Below are 17,276 nucleotides of genomic sequence, written 5' to 3' on the forward strand. Positions count from 1 at the left end.
CCGCTCAGTGAGATATCGGCTCAGGTGTATTAATTGCTCACGAAGCTTTTTGAAACTGATTCAGATGCCGGTTTGGTCTTTGTTTCCCAACGCAAAACAAAATGTTTCGTAGAGTTTTGTTTCGATGAAACAAAGGATAATCAGTCTAGTCTCCTGAAGCACTTCACAAATCAAATAATTTGAAATTAATCGGTAGCTCTAAACGATTAACTCTGATTAAAATAGCGGCCGATGATTTTGTTCATCGATTAATTTGGACACCTCTACCTGTGGCTTGTGGAACCTCGGCGGAGAATCACTCATCATGAAGTTAACTTTCCACTCGCTGTCGTGTCAGCCATGCAATTTATGATTATCTTCATCAGAGAAGGGGAGTAAACTACCTTCAGTCCTTTATATGACTGTCCGCTCGATGGCAGCTCAAAGATGATTTAGAACACGTTCAGTCCAGGCAACGGCGGATGCATTCACAAGCGTACGCGCGCACACAAACCACCTACACACACACACAATGAGGCAACAGGATGATAAGCCATCAATAAGGAACCATGTTGATGCGGTTGACTTAGCATCCCATCCAGGGAGATCATTAGTGCTCAACTAATGTCACACAGCAAATGGTTGAATATGTAATTACGGCCATAACTAAATTCAATCCATTTTCTTATCGAGCTGGGTGATGTTAGGAGGAAATGAGATTTGACTGCACCTTCTCGAAACGTTTGATTGACTGATCCACCCAATTAATTTGTGTCACTTGGTGTGTGTAAAAGCAAGCTGATGGGATCAACGAAAGTACAATTGTCAAACTCAAGGCCCGGGGGCGAGATCTGGCCCGCCACATCATTTTATGTGGCCCGCGAGCGCAAATCAAACATGTCAACTTCCACGATGCTTGCTAAAATCTCTACCAAAATTTAAACTTCTCCTATTTAATAAATTAAAGACATATTGTAAGCATTGTCTTGTGACCAAACCCCTCATTACAGTAACTTAAACAGTCGTTGAATAAATCGTTATTGATTTTTTATGTGGTTTATCATAATGGCCCTGAAATGGAAATGGGAACTAAAAGATGGCCCACGACAAAAATGAGTTTGACAACCCTGACTTAGAGCATTTGTAAACAAACACGCTTATGTGGTTGTTATCTATGCTGCATGATATTAATGTTTGCTTTTAGCGTGACGTCACTTGACCGGATTTCTTCTAGCTGCGCACTCACGATGTATTATTTGAAAGAAATTGGCTAGAAATGTGATGATGGTGTACTTGAAGAGAGAGTTTACTTGCTGGCTGCTTAAAAGTTTTCCAACAGAACTTTTTGGCATTATTCTGTGTCATCCATCGTCGAGGGAAGTGATTTCCCCCTGGTGCTTCTAGTGTACAACAACATCTGTGCATCTTCCGTAAACAAAATCTTCTCACCACTCGGGTGCAGTCGTGCCAAAATGAAAGTAAATCAGGTTGCCGCAGCGTGTCCGAGAAAGTTTTACTTTGAAACATTAAAGTTCCTAGAGTGGGTGTTTGTCATTTCTCCTGTCTCCTCTTGAAATAATTTGGTTGAAAGCATGAACTTATTGTACAAATTATCTGAACTGTTTTAGTTTCATCATGAATCTCAGACTGTGGGCTCTATTTTCACGGACAGGAGCCTCATTGCTGGGGTATAGTGAGGAGGGCAATGTACGTAGTTAAGTTGCCGGCATCTCATTCTGCAGTCGGTGAGGAAACCCGCTTACATCGTCTGTTGCCACACTGGCAAAAAGAATAAGAATAATGAGAATTTGAAAAACTTTATTTGTCTCACAGTGGAAAAATTCCCAAAGCAGAGACAATGCTCTGGCCACGCAGCGGTCGCCGTTTCCTTTACTCCACAGAAATGTCTCCGCGAACGATATGAGTGTATCATATTTGAAAGAGCCATTTTGATTGGCGGCAAATGCAATTGGCTCTCTTCACACCCACAGCGGCGCAAACGGCCCTGCTTTTAAATGTGCCGGCTTGCTTACGTTCTTACCCCCTCCTGATTTAACCCTCCTTTTGTGCAGGGTTACAACATGCCTCACACCAGATTTGCACCGGTCAGCCCGAACGAAGTCTTTGACCTTGTAAAGGTGGGGGAAAAAAAATCAGACTGTAAGCCAAGGTCCTATAGTTCATTATTTTCCAGCCAGACAGCTATAGTGGGGGTCCAGTGAGAGTCGTTAGAGCAGCGAGGCAGTTGATAATAGCGACTGTACAAGTTGAACGGCTGCGCCGTCCTCTGTCTGGGAAGCTTCGATGGATATCCGGAGGACCGGATCCACAGTATTTCCCGAGAGCGTGCCGACCCACAAAAGCATTTATGAAGTGGAGCAACAAATGATGACGGGGACCCGCATGAACCTTTTGTGGGAGAATAATCCCGTCTCCTAAATTCATCTGCTGGAATCCATTACACAAGGAAATGAAATGTCCTGCTTTGGAAAGAATGTTCAAACTTTTTCAATCAGTATTACTTGACAGATGAATCGGGGCGATGCAAGTCCAGCTATGAATTACATGGGCTCATTGACTGAGTTGAGGCACTTCATAATATGAAGTTTATGATGCTACGCTGGCACAGTAGAAAAGTCACAATTATAGGACACGTTTGTCTGAAAAATACTTCAGCGGCTAGCTAGTTCATGGTGCGTTATATGTAAGGTAGGATAAGAAAACCTTTATTTGCCTCACAATGGAGAAATTCCCAATTTACAGCAGCAAAATTATGAAAGGGAGAAGTAGAAGAACAAAAAGTATATAAATAAACATCAATTATAAAATATATCTATATAAATAGGTGACGGCAAAGCGGCCCACCTTATAATATTTATGTGTGTATGTATATATAAGTATATTAAAAATGGGTGAGTGGGGGTGAGTCCAGGTTTTCGGGTCTCCAGAGTGTCCAGGGAAGAGCCCAGGACAGAGCTGGCCCTCCTGACCAGTCGGTCCAGTCTGTCTCCGTCCCGGGCTGAGTCAGGCAGTCGTAAACCGAGGACCACTGTACTGAGCTGTTCTCATTTATAATTGGACCGCTCAAGAAAAATGCACAACTCTAAACTTCTTTCATATACTGTATATTTAACGAATTGACGACAAATTTTTTTTTTGTTGTTTTTTTTTTTACACCCCCATGGCTGTTTGTGATGAAACTGCAACAAAGAACACCAGCTTTTCCTCTCGTTTCTGACGCTTGTGTGACAATTCCTTACGACTGTAACTTGACCACTTGCCAAGGCCGCCTTGTCTCTGCCTCTCGAATCCACCCTAAGCTTGCACAGAGCACTTAAGACGCTGCAGTCATGTTTTAAAGGAGGCCGACTCTCTCAACTCAACTCATGTATACTAAACCAGTTCCATTTAAATTTTTTGAATGCGACAGTGGTTGACCAAACTAAAAAAAAAATAATAATAAAAAATCCACTTTTCATTCCTTCTGATGCAGGCAGGCACCTTGACTACACGTTGTAAATTTTAAAAAGAGCCTTATCATACTAAATGGTGAAATTTTGAACAGCGGGATCCAACATGCTCCCGAGACACATTATAGTATGCCTCCCACCTTTGAAATTGTCCTTCTGTGAAGATGACCCATTTCCCCCCCCCCCCCCAAATACAGATAGAGAGCCTGAACATGTGCTTGGTAGAACGACAGATTTGAAGTCATAATCCTTGTTGGGATCGGAACTGTTCTGCGAGCCGTAAAATCATCTGCGATGGAGTGTGTGAGATACATTCACTCGTTGACTCCAAACGCCCTCAGCTGTGAGACGCAAGATGGGAAAGTGCAGATCTTCAGGGAGGAGGCGATCGGCTCCATCAACGTGAGATCCAGTTAGTGCCGACAATGCATTTCTCACGCTTTCTAGCAGTCTTACAAATGAAAATCTTGCTACATGGGAGGAGGGAAGAACAAGGAGAAATTGAAATCGATATCCATAAGATCCATCTTTGGAAACTGAAGAATATGTACTCTAACCTGAAAGAAAACACGTTTTTCCACAGTTTACTTCAAGAAAGGGGGGAGGTGATGTCTCAGGGACAGCGGTTACGACAGTGGAAGGTTTATCATGTCATCAGGTTACAGGGTGCATGAAAGGGTTAATATCCCGTTGGGCTGATATTCTTTTTTTGATACCTTTTATAATGTATTTTCCTTTAGAATTGTTGAAGTAGAATGCGGTCCAAGGTTGAGGTTGAGCACCTTATTCCGAGTAACTGTCCGCAATTGTTTGTTTGTGATGATGAGGTGGCAGCTGTTTAGTGCACAGCTGGCATTTTAGTCACAATAACATCTGGACTGCATTTCCACTGTATGCAAATGCGCCATACATACACAAAACAACAAGGAGTGTGTGTGTGGGGGGGGGGGGGGAGGCTATTAGTATTCCTTCCAGTAACAAAGTTGAATATATTGGATTAGAAACAGTGAACGACGTTTCAATATGATTCAGTGCAATCGCAAGAAGCCCCTTTCCAATTGCGTCGTGACGGTGTCAATTTGAATTCAGCACTGTTATCACTGAAAATACGTCGCTTTGCTCACATTTGATTGACGTTGTACATTCCAGCGTGTCCTAAATCAAAATGCCACAGAGAGGCACTCAAGCTCCGTTCTGGGACCGCACCACCAAAGAGTTGGTCGGCAATTCCACCACCGAAACAATACACGCCCATTTAACAAAAATACAGTCGGCGCATCTTTTCAACGAAGGTGATTTGAGGATAACGTCTGTGCGTAAAGAGAAACTCGACTGTTGCTTCATTGCAGACCACTTCGCATGTAGCGCGCGCGCGCGTGTGTTTGCGGCGGCGTGCGTGTGCAGCAGCACCCCCCCCCCCCCCCCCCCCCCCTCACCACCACACCGTGCGTCCTTCACTGGCTCCATGCGCGAGGACGACATCGTGGCGGACCCCTCATCATTATGAGCGCGCGCGTTGTGCAACGACGAAACCGTTAATGTGACGGCAAAGCGGGCCCCCCCCCCGTCTCTTTGCCCCATCATCGGCCGCCGCTGGTGACATCGGGAGAGGAGGGGAGACAACCAACGTGGTTTGCATACAGAGGAGGGACGCGAAGCCCCTCCGACAAATCCGAGAACAGCCGTGGCAATATTACGCACATCCAGCGCCGCGGGGCTGCAGGAATCACGCGTTTTTCACGCTGACAGATCCGAACTCAAGAACCAAGCGTCGGCGCGCCCACCACCTCCTGCCATGGCTTCGTTGTACCAGCGATTCTCCGGCAAGATCAACACCGCCAATTCCTTCCCGCAGCCACCCGAGGCCAGCCGCCTGCTCGGAGCCCAGGCGGCGGACGAGGAGAGCAAGACCCCGCAGCCCCCGCTGGATGCAAGGCTGCACGTCCAGTACCGCAGGAAATGCACGCGGGACGATGAGGATGTAAGATTTGCTTTGCTTTTAAAGTGCGCGTGCGTGAGCTTACTCCGGACTCGCGATACAAGGCTGTCGTCCGTGCAACTTTTCTTTTTTTTTTCACCACTTTTTGAGTGGCAGTGTCGTAACGTGCGTTATGGCTTATCGGTGGTCACGTGTTTGCAGAGATGCACGCTGAGAGTTTTGGGTTACTGGGGGGCTCATTTTTCCCCAAACGGTGCGATGCAACAATGGAACGAATGTGTGCTTAATGGAAACCTTTTTTTCAATGAAAAAGATGTGAGTGTATAAACTGACCCCACCGCCCCCACAGGTTAAGGTAATGTTAGCATGTGTCCTCATTTTTAGGGGTTAGCACGTCTGACTCACAGCCAAAGGTTCTGGGTTTGAATCTGGTCTGGTTCTGTGAGGAGTCTGATTATTCTCCTCGATGCTTGTGTGCGTTTTCTCTCAAGACTGTCAAATGTCCATATGTGCATGTGATGTGATTGTCAGTTCTTGTTTGTCAGGGAAACATGACTTAATAATGTCCCTCTTCACGAGAAATTTGGGTTACGTACCAACTTTCTGAGAAAATATACCCCTATTTTTGTACTATTTCTGGCATATGAAAAGTCTTGGCATGGACTTGCGGATTTTGTGCTTCTTCTTGCGCTGTGCAACGATCATTAGTAACATACACAACGCATTAGATATTGACCCATATTGATTATTAGTAGTCAAGAAGGCTGATCACCGATTATTTGGAGCCGATGCTCATTTTCGGTAGAAGGGAAAATATTGGCATAAATAAATAAATAAATACAAACTCCAACTCTTAACTCTGTTCAAAAGTCTTGAAGCATATTATCGTAGACAACAGACATCTTTGTTTTCAAAATTCTAACAAAAAGTTCAGGGATCTCTCGGGGTTACGGTTAAAAAGGGTCTTAAAAAGTTGAATTCAAACTTAAAACATCTATAAGTAGCCCCCTTTAGTTTTATACAGGAAATAAAGTTTTCCATAATTTCAAAAGTTCTCCGGAGTTAGCACCATTTCTTATCAACTCTAACTAAAACAGTTCCCTCAAGTTAACAGGGTTATAAATTGATCTCTTCTCGGCTGTAAGTGTTTTTTGTTTGTTTGTCATCAAAATGCCCTAACACTGCTTCTAATCGGCCCACCTTATAATTGGTCTATTCCCATAATGCATTACTGGAAACTTAAAAAACGAATTGTATCCCTTTGCGGCCTGAGTCACAGATACGGCCGGCCATAGCGCATGGAGGCGGAAATTCCGCCTCTGCATTCTCGATATCAATCGATCATCAATCATAAATAATGACATGCAGCCTAATAAAAATCTGAAAATCATTTTACTCTCATAAAAAAAATCCCGCCCGCAGTACGTGTGTCATTTATTGAATTGTTCACGTCATAACCACGTTGAAGTCGCCGGCCACTTAGGTTGTTGTGAGACTGAAGTTTGCACAAAGGAATGAATCTTTTAAATGACAATGTGGCATTCCAATTTATGAAGTTTCGCTGGAGCGGAATGCTAAAATCAACCAACGAATTAGAGATGATAGCAGCATTACAAAAAACTTGAATCCAAATCGTCCCATGTTATTATGGAAGAAGACTTTTTCAATGGAGGAGCTCCCTCTTTTCTCTCCTTAGTTCAATTTAATGAGCTAGAAATCCCCAAGTGCTTTATTTCTGTGAAATAGTTTGTTTTAATTTATTTCTATATTGCATTATATTTATTTTTAACCAGACACTGGTTTAAAAAAAAAAAGGAAAGTTTGATTTACCGTATTTTCTGAACTAAAAGGCGTACCTAAAAGCCTTCCATTTTCTTAAAAGCTCACATCACGCCATAAAATCCGATGTGCCTTGTGTATGGTCATTACGGTAATATTCCGACCCCAAAATGGCTCCTTGCTCGAGACATGCTGACAATGCGGAATTCAAACTTAAAGCGATCGGTTACGCAGTTGAACGCGGAAATAGAGCAGCGGCAAGAGAATTCAATCTGAACGAGTCAATGTTCTAACTTGCTGTTGGTCAAGTGAACTGTGTCGCTGCTTTAAATAAATACATTTCATGACATCTCATCGTTCTGTTGGCGTTTCTTAGAGTGTAGCTCCATCTAGTGGATGCCTTGTAGATTGCGTCTTATAATGCGGTGCGCCCAATGTATGGAAAAAGAATTACAAAATAGGTCCTTCATTGAAAGTGCGCCTCATAATCCAGTGCACCTTTTAGTGTGGAAAATACAGTAATACTCGGGGTGTAATGGAATAATTACATTTCCGTTCATTTCAATTAGAAACATGACAAAACTTGAACATTTCAGGTTACAGACGACTCACGGAACCAAATAAGTTCCTACCTTGAGGTTTCTTTCCTTGTCCAAAATGTGATGAGTTACTCTCTGTGGCTCACCTTAGGAAGACAAGATGGATGAGAACTTGTTGGATAAATGATTTGGAGCTTTAAATGAGAATTCCTCTGAGGTTTTATTTGTTTTGGGAAGTGACCGCAGGCCCTGACTTAGATGCTGTTGTGGTTAGATTTAATACCCTGAAGTCTAGTCACATCTTGAGACTGAATAAAACAAAAGCTGTTTACTCTTTCTGTTTTGAGGCAACAAAGGGGAACTAAATCTCCCTCGTTTGGTAATATGACAGCTTTGCACAGTTATTATTTGGTGGCATGATTTGATTAATTAGCCACAATGTGCAAACACAGTCACACTGACCTGTTTGTTGTTGAGAGATGACTAATTCATTTGTTACAAGCGGCCTGCTAAACTGAACCAGCGGTGCATGGTTATAAATCTCTGCTTGTGACCTACAAGAAGATGAATGCACCCTGTAATGGTTGAAAAAGCCTCCCAGTGACAACAGTACATGTACAAGGGAGTGGCCGTATTCAAAAGATCGCCGCTCAGTTACTGCAACCAAATGTCAGTTCGTTAGGTACACTTGCGAAACAAAAAGCTGTGCACACTGTATGAGTTTTTTCAAGTGTTATTTCTTAAAATTCCGACTCGGGGCCCAGGCAAAGTTAAAACGAATGACCTATTGTCCATTTCTGTATATGTGTCTGTAAGCGAAATCTTCAGAATTTCATTAAAGTAGCTAAAATTGTAAATTTCCCCAGTGTGGGACAAATAAAGGATATCTTAAAAGCCTTTGCGTTTGGTGATGTCCATACGCCACATACACACAGGTTACGAAGTCCTGCTTCCATGAATGAAAATGTTTTTTTTGTATTAATATGTCCATCTGTGGGCGGAACGGTGGTCGACAGGTTAGCGCATGGACCTCACAGTGCAGAGGTCATGGGTTCGAGCCTTCCTGTGTGGAGTTTGCATGTTCTCCCCGTGCCTGTGTGGGTTTTCTCCGGGTACTCCGGTTTCCTCCCACATTCTCAAAACATGCATGGACGGTTAATGGAACACTCTAAATTGTCCCTATGTGTGATTGTGAGTGCGAATGGTCGATTGTCTATGTGTGCCCTGCGATTGGCTGGCAACCGCTTCAGGGTGCACCCCGCCTACTGCCCGGAGAAAGCTGGGATAGGCTGCAGCACACCCAGCGACCCTTGTGAGGATAAAGCGGATCAGAAAATGAAGGAATGAATGTGTCTTCTTTTTTAGAAGTTGACGCAAACGCCTTACCTCCACCCTTGGTCGTCATGGTAACTACATCTGTACTCTCTATTGACCGAGCAGTATGATGTACAGCTGCTTACTTGCACAAGAAAGGGCTACCCTCCTCGAGCTTTTTTTAAGAGAGTCGAAATTGCTTTAAATCAAAAGGAAAAAGAAACGCGTCCTTTCAAGTCCGACTTGAAGATATAAATGACACTTGTTTTCTGTGAGCACACTGCTTCCTGTCAACGAAGATCATTGTTGTGGTAGTCTCACTTTGTAGTGCCACCCCAGCCTCTTTTGAAACCACTTTTCCCTGCTTCGATTTAAAAAAAATTCAATTAAATCTCTTGAGGATTCAACAACGGGTTGCATCAAGGCCACCAAAATGGCTCTTGACTGGACTCATTGGCTGCTTTACTGATTTCGTCCCCAAAATGGCTGCCAAGTCGCAGATACTCTGCATTATTGATGTCTGGCAGCGAGCCGTAGCTGGCCGTCAACAGCTCGTACGCTCTTTAGCTTCCTGCAGCGCCGCGTCTGTTTAATGACGCATGTCATTGCAAAGAAATCCCAACAATTGACCTCTGTGTTTGGTTGTGGTGCGACGCCGTCTTGCAACCTTGAGGTCACCTTTGTCTCCCCCAAACTGAGTAGTGCTAGAGCATGAAATTGCTTGAACCCTCTCGGCGACCCATAAAAGTCGAGATTGCATCCTGTGGTTAAAGTTTGCTGTTGTTGTTCTCCTCGCTGTTGTTATTTGTTACATGGAAATGGCGCACCATTGATTTCCATCTCCATACGTTTTAAAACCCGTTTTGGGGTCTTTTGTGTGGCAGCATTGATTAGCTGGGCGCTGCGTGTGAGCGGCATCACTGAGGGGCTCAGCAGCAGTTCTTTTCACTTCCCTTCACTGCAAACAGAGGCCTGTGTGTGATTGATTATTGGGTGTGTGCAGGGGTGGCTAAGTTCAATGCGGCTCCCAAGCTTTCACGCGACAAGCGTCGAAAACACCTCGGCAGTGGCGCTGCCATTCAAGCAACGGCGCTAAATACACAGAACGCACTACGTCAGCCTATCATCAATCCCGTTACTTGATTGACATAGAAGCCAACCAATCAGATGACTGAATCACTGCTCATACGCAAACAACGGCGCTACGCGCTAAGCTAGCTAGTCAGCAAATTACCTCTGATTTTAAGACGGGGTTGCCCAATACGTCGATCGCAATCGACCGGGAGCCAGCTAACTGGTCCCAAGTCGACCGCAAGGGGTGGGAGGAGGAAATGGGTGGGGAAAAAAAAGATTTGTGTGTTTGTGTCTCTAGCTTTCGTTCATGTTCGGGCCGTTCCGGCTGTTGTTCATAGTGCCGTGCGTGCATATGTGCGCGAGTGCATGATTGGGCAGATGCGTGCGTGTGCGCGCGTGAGTGCGCGCGTGTGCGTGTGCGTGTGTGTGTGTGTGTGTGTGTGTGTGTGTGTGTGTGTGTGTGTGTGTGTGTGTGTGTGTGTAAAAAACTGGAGCAGGGTGACATTTAAATAGCAGTGATGCAGTTGGGGTGTGGTCCGCACTGGCATAAATATTTCATTTATTTTTATACCACGTTGATAGCATGCAAAGTATGTAAAGTGGAATCTGAGACTGAACACAGCCAATTTTTCCCAGAGGAAATTATTGCCACGCATACCCTTTATTAACTGTGTGGGCAACGTTGCCAAGGAGAGAGATGCATCTTTTTGACCGTTTAAATCAGGTCCAAGGAGACTTAATAAAATGTCTAACATTCTTCCGTCAAAGTACAAAAACAATAAAACCTCATAGTACAATTAACCCCCATTAATCACATTCTTGTTCAAATGGATCGTTTTTGTGGGGTGGACGCGTTGCACTGACCACCAAGCATGTGATGAAGGCTCCTCAGTGTTGTCAAATTTTCCGACCCATCTAGCAACATTGTGTTCGAGCAACCAACCTTTATGTAGTACACTAAACACATGGAGAATATAACTCTTTTGCTCTGCCTCCAACTTATTTGAGGCGTTATTGAAATGTTGACCACAAGATGGCGGCTCACTTATGTTTAACACTAAATTTGAAAGAAGAGCGCAAATAGAAGTATTCAAGCTCAACATAGTTTCTGTTGAAAATGACCCAATGTAGAAATGCTCCTTAATCCTGCTTTTTACTCCTACAGAAAGCAGTGGATGGAGATTCATTTTACAACATTCATACATGTACATATTTGTACTTCATTATTGATGTATGATGTGAATAGATTAAATTTGTTAGTTTGGGAAAGATGGGATTTGTTTACATTAATGCAGTTTGTCCAATATTTTGTCAGAGTGTTTTTGCATGTGTTTCTCTTTTAATCGTGTGTTTAAAGTACGATAAATATAAAAACATTTTAAAGGAGGATTTAATTCTGTATTACAGATTTCCCTGCTTGTGGCCGTGGTCGAGAGCGTAACCCTCCCGTAAACACCCCCCCCCCCCCCCCTCCCACCTCCCCGCCCCCACACACACACTCTCTGAGCTCTGTTTCTGCAAGTAAAGCGTTCTCATGCCATAATCACACTTTCTTAAAGCAATCTTTTTAGTTTTTCCAGGTTTGGACAATACACTGTACACACTTTTTATAATACTAAACGCTTTGTGAAAGCTTTGGAGGTGGTGAAATTATACTCGAGTATAGAGCAAGTCCACTCTAATCCATAGCTTGTTCCATAATGAGAGACGAACTCTTCAAGATGCATAGTAGCCCTACAGTGTACGGACAAGTATTGCTACGATATCTATTTTAAAGCGCACATTTTGATGCAGCCGTTACACTGGATTATCTTGGGATGTGCAAAATACAAACCTGCAACTATCACTCAAAAGCAGTGACAGCAGAAGCTTATTTCCGTGTCTGAGGGCCCAACTGTCGAGAATGATAGCTTCATCCCTGCAGGCCTCCCTTAAGGCTCCCAATGCTGCCTAATTGTGATTTAAGATACTCTGCAAATGTGACTTGTAATGGAATGAGGAGGTGCGATATTGTCCCAGGAGGAAGATCGGAGAAAGTGAGATTACACAGCTTTTTATCTGGCAGGAAAACAGTTGGTCCTCGTTTCGCTCTCCACATCTTTCAGGTGATCTTCTCGCGACTGGAGGCCGTTGTCTGTCATCTTTTTAATTGAACAGGTTTAAATTTCACGCTTTACCCTCAAATCCTATGCCTACTCAAATGTCTCATCCTGCGAGGACTTTGGACGCTCACAAGGGACATATCAAGCATTTGTGTCGCAAGGTGACACATTTATATGCATGTTGGCTTCGTACAAGAACAACTAAAAAAAAAAAAAAAAAAAATCAAAACAGTCCGAACGATGCTTGTTGAAAGGTCTCAGCAATGTGTTGATTTCTCCCCCGACTGTGGTTTGTACTCTGAAGAGGCTTGTTTTTGTTTGAATTTCCAATTGCATGACTCAAGGGGCATTGAAATTTAGTGATTCCAACTCTCCCGGTTTGTAAATTAAAAATTTCTTTTGTAAAGGCAGAAATTTCGACACGGATCTTAATTGATGATGATGATGCAGGTATACACAAGTGGCCAGTTAGTGTACCCATTGCGGCACTTTAATGCAAGGATAATAATTGTAAAAAGTTTTTCTCTGAATTTCAACATGTAACTAGCACTCAACACAATTTTTATAATGCAAATGTGGGCCTCATGACCTTTCACCCCAATAAATGGCTTCATATATTTTAGTGTCACTCAAAATCAATGTGCTGGGCTAGGGTTAAACGATAAACATTAAACTCATGAAATTGTGATCTGCCACCCCTGCCCATATTATATTATGCTTTAATATGTGATTTTTTTTTCTTTTTTTCCAAAGATCCTCTGCCCACGTAGGTACCGACAGACATTGCTATGCTGATTTGAATTTGAGTAATTGTTCAGCGGGGCAGCCCGGTGTTTGAGTGTTTAGCGCGTTGACTTCACAGTGAAGAGGTATCGGGTTCAATACCAGCTCCGGCCTCCCTGTGTGTAGTTTGCATGTTCTCCCCGTGCTTGCGTGGGTTTTCTCCGGGTACTCCAGTTTCTTCCAACATTCCAAAAACATGCATGGCAGGCTGATTGAACACTCGAAATGGTCCCAAGGTGTGACTGTGAGCACGGATGGTTGTTCGTCTCTGTGTGCCCTGCGATTGGCTGGCAAGCGGTTCAGGGTGTCCCACGCCTACTGCCCGAAGACAGCTGGGATAGGCTCCAGCACCCCCACGGCCCATGTGAGGATAAGCGAATCGGAAAATAAATGAATGAATAATTGTTCAGCTCAATTGGGCCACGCCTTCCATCCACCATCTTCCCGACTTTTATGGCCGAAAACAAGGGAAAACGGAACTGTCGTCACATTTAAGCAGATTAGAGAGCAGATGACTTGGCCAACATTTGGGACCAATATAACCAGGAGATAAACATCTATTAAGGCAGTTAAAAGGACATCCAAGGCAGTCGGCGAAGAGTCTCCCCACCCCCACCTCAGGACAGTAGTGCAGCATCCTCCACAGGACCTCATGCTCGGCGTTGCCATGGCTGCAAAGGTGGAGAGGGCGAGGCTGAAAGCTGGCAGTGCGCACACACACACACACACGCACACACACACACACACACCCAGGTGGTTCTGGCTGCCATCTGGAAGTGACGCAGCCCTCGCGTTGCAGGCCGCCTGCCGTCTGCTTGTGTCCACTATGACGAGCCCTGATGGGATTTTTATAAGAAAAATGATCAATCTGACTACTGGTGACAGCGCTTGCGTGTCACGGTGGACAGAATTAGTTGGTATCGACCCATCTCCTTTCTCCTCTTCCCTCGGGGCGTAGCAACAGGTCATCTTCCCCGCCAAGAACTTCAAGCAATGCTGCAAGCGCGTTTTATCAGAACTATTGCTCCTGTCAGCTGACATCAGCAGTCCTGTCTGCCTCCTTGTCGTGCCCTGTATTATCATGCCGCATGACAGTGAATATTAATCATAGCTGGAAATAAGGCTTTCCGCAAAGCTTATGAAACATCATTCTCAGATGCCATTTTACATCATCTTCACATTGTGCTGATTAATTATTCATGTAGTTTAAAAAAAAAGTACCCTTGTTTATTACGTTCACATCCCGAAATGGCTCGTCACAGGAGATTGAATTATTTACCAGATGTACGTTTTCCATGGATGCTGCCGTTCATTTGTTCATATACAAAGTGTCGTGTGTATGTGGCGCGCGGAGACGTCTCCAAGCACCAATACACACTGCGACTGTTTCTACGTCTCCGCAGAGCAGTCAAACGCAGCACGTAGCTTTTTATTATGGGGATACTGGCGACGCTAATCAGTGAATCCAACAAAACAGTGCAGCTCTGCTTGCCCTTTGGCTTTGGCGTGATGGCAGGGATGTCATATCAGTGGGGATGTGGGTGCTGCTGCATGGTAGTGCCTCTGAATGAGCGCTTGAAAGTAGCTCAGGATTTTCATCCAGGCTAGCCAGTCATGTCACGCAGAGAGAAACTTTAGTGTGGGGGGCATTTGTATGTAACCAAAGGTTATCTAACAGTGGGGCAACTCATTCATAGACACATTTTCAGAAAACGTGGTTAAGACGTGGCAGAGGTGTGCAAAAAAAAAAAAAACAATTCTGGAAAAGTTTTTCCATTACTAAATATAGGCTTTAAACGATCAGGATTTGGGAGCCGATCACTACTTGAGTTAAAAAAATAAAAATAAAACGCTTACCGATTCCATCACAAAATGACTTGATCTATCCCATCTATTTAAACACATCATTTGTTATACAGTCAATTGGTACCTGCTCCGCCCACAAATAGTCTAAACTTGCGTACAATTGACCCCCAATTAAATGCATGCAATGCAAAAAAAATTAAGTAAATAAATGCAAATCAACTTAAACCCCTAAACCCCCCCCCCCCCCAAAAAAACGGATAGATTTTCAATATGGGGGGTAGGGATTGCTCTTACCAGTTTTGGCCGAGAAAAACTGACGAGCAGTTATCGCGTTGTTCGTGCCCGTCACACATTTCAGCAACTGGATGCGAAATATACTTGGGAGAATGGAACTTTTTGTTTTTGAGGAAATGCACTCAAGCATTCCCTTTGCTGCCTCTGCTTAAAAAGGAATTCTCATCTTCTATTCCCTTGAAGGCGTAAACACCGTGTTTAAAAGAACATTCCTTATCAAAGAGAGCCATCTGGAGAATAATTATTAATAATGAAAGTAGAACTTTAAAGGCGGTGCAGGGGAATTTCAGCAATATTTTTGTCAGCGAGAATTAGAGCATCAGAACGGAACAGCCATTCCTCCAGAGTCTTTTTCTTGGGCACCACTAATCTGTTATGTCACTCAGGCACATTCTCTTATCAACCCCTGCCATGATCCGACACACCTCTGACACACACAAAAATCCCGTCGCACTTATTTCCCCGGCAGAATAACTCGCACACACGTGCTGCTCGGCAGAAGCAATGTGGGAACACGCGTGTTCCAAGTATTCAAGGTCGTCTTCATTTCCTAAGGGATGTGATAGTTCATTTCATGAAAGTCTGAGTGAAGGGACAATTCTTGTCGGCGGTGCTTGGGTGCACAGTATGTGTGTAGGCAAGAGTATGTAGCTTGGTCAAACCATTAGTTATACGCTCGGTAGGGATGGCCGAGTATTGGTATTGGGCCCATCGGTCCTTTTTCCAAGCTATCGGGTACTCCTGAACGATGCCGATGTCAGCCACCGATACTTAATTCAAAACTTCCTTGCCACTTGTACTCCACTTTCTCTCTCTCTCTTGCTGTCTCTGTCTCTCTGTCTGTCTGTCTCTCTCTTTTCTTTCTACCTCTCACTTACCGTATTTTCCACAATTAGAGGCACACCGGATTATGAGGCGCACCTTCAATCAATAAGATAACCTTTATTTGTACCACACTAATTTGCAGTCTACAGCAGCAAAATTGGGGGTGGGGGGGGGCAGCATTTTCATTGCACAAAATAAATGTTTCAGAAACTAACTGTACACAGTTCAAAATAAGTACAATATAAAATATAGCAATAGCAATATATTTGTAGAATAAATTAGCAATAGCATAGAAAAACACAGCACAAGGCGGCTATGCTATTTACAATGGTTACAGGTTTTCACGTATGTTTATTCAGCAGCCTGACAGAAATTGGTAGGAATGAGCTGCAGTATCTCTCCTTCTTGCAGCGCGGGTGTAACAGTCTCTGGCTGAAGTAGCTATTTCGTAATTTTTTTCATATATCGGACGTGCCGCATTATAAGACGCAATCTACAACGCATCCACTAGATAGAGCTACGCTCAAGGAAATGCCAATAGAACACTACACTACACCCTGACTTATATAGCGACGATCAGATGTCAGGAAAACTTATTTAACCCCGGAGAACCGAAGAACCCCTTTCTTCTTTGGAAAAAGATGAATTTTACATTAAATGACTGCTATATGTTCACTGAACACCAAAATATGTTTTTTCAAATATTTAATGCTTTAATCCTAGTTTAGGATTAGGGCCAAATTTGACCCTTTGGGATTTAAGGTTAGCATCTGAGTAGCAGAATTTTTGGGGCCAAATTTGACCCCGTGGGTCCTCCAAGGTTAATAAAGCAGCGACATAGTTCACTTAGAGCAAGTTATAACATTGACTCATTAACGTTGAACTCTCTTGCTGCTATCCGTGTTCAACCGCGAAACCAATCGCCTTAAATTTGAACTCTGCGTTGTAAGCATGTCTCTAGCAAGGAGCCATTTTGGTGTCGAAATATTACCGTAATGACACATCGGATTTTAAGGCACTGTGAGCTTTTAAGAAAATGGAAGGCTTTTCGGTGCGCCTTTTAGTGCGGAAAATCCGGTACATACATATTTTGACATGATTCCACGTCTTGCTCTGGGCTGCTTTGACAAACAAAACCTGATGTTTTCTTATTGCATCCTTTCCAGGCCTTTGCGAAGCACTGTAGTCTCATGTTGTGATCGTCTTCCAGCAATCATCAAGGGAAGTTGGCATCTCGTTGCTGAAAAGTAAACCGCTCAGAACAAACGCCGTTTGGAAGCTGAAAATGTTGTCAGATGTGTGGATACCTGCTGCTTTGTGTTTCGTTTTTGTTTCCCCCCCCCCCCCCCCCCCCTCTTTTGTTATGACTTTG

The 17,276-nt window shown here is 43.7% G+C and overlaps 1 protein-coding gene across 2 annotated transcripts in view; it reads left to right on the forward strand.

Annotated features, from left to right (window-relative positions):
- dpp6b (dipeptidyl-peptidase 6b) overlaps positions 1-17,276 on the forward strand; it is a 77,007-nt gene that overhangs the window by 10,425 nt on the left and 49,306 nt on the right. Inside the window, exon 1 of one of the 2 annotated variants that reach the window (XM_086129698.1) lies at positions 4,924-5,430. The exons of the other annotated variant lie outside the window; for it this stretch is intronic. Within the exon in view, the coding sequence (XP_085985824.1) occupies positions 5,245-5,430 (186 nt within the window). The 5' untranslated portion in view covers positions 4,924-5,244. Of the gene's footprint in view, positions 1-4,923; positions 5,431-17,276 lie in introns of those variants that run through there. 2 annotated transcript variants of the gene reach the window in all.

The sequence above is a fragment of the Hippocampus guttulatus genome, chromosome 14, assembly GCF_054856545.1.
Source record: "Hippocampus guttulatus isolate MCC_2025c chromosome 14, RoL_Hgut_1.0, whole genome shotgun sequence".
Lineage (NCBI taxonomy): Eukaryota > Metazoa > Chordata > Actinopteri > Syngnathiformes > Syngnathidae > Hippocampus > Hippocampus guttulatus.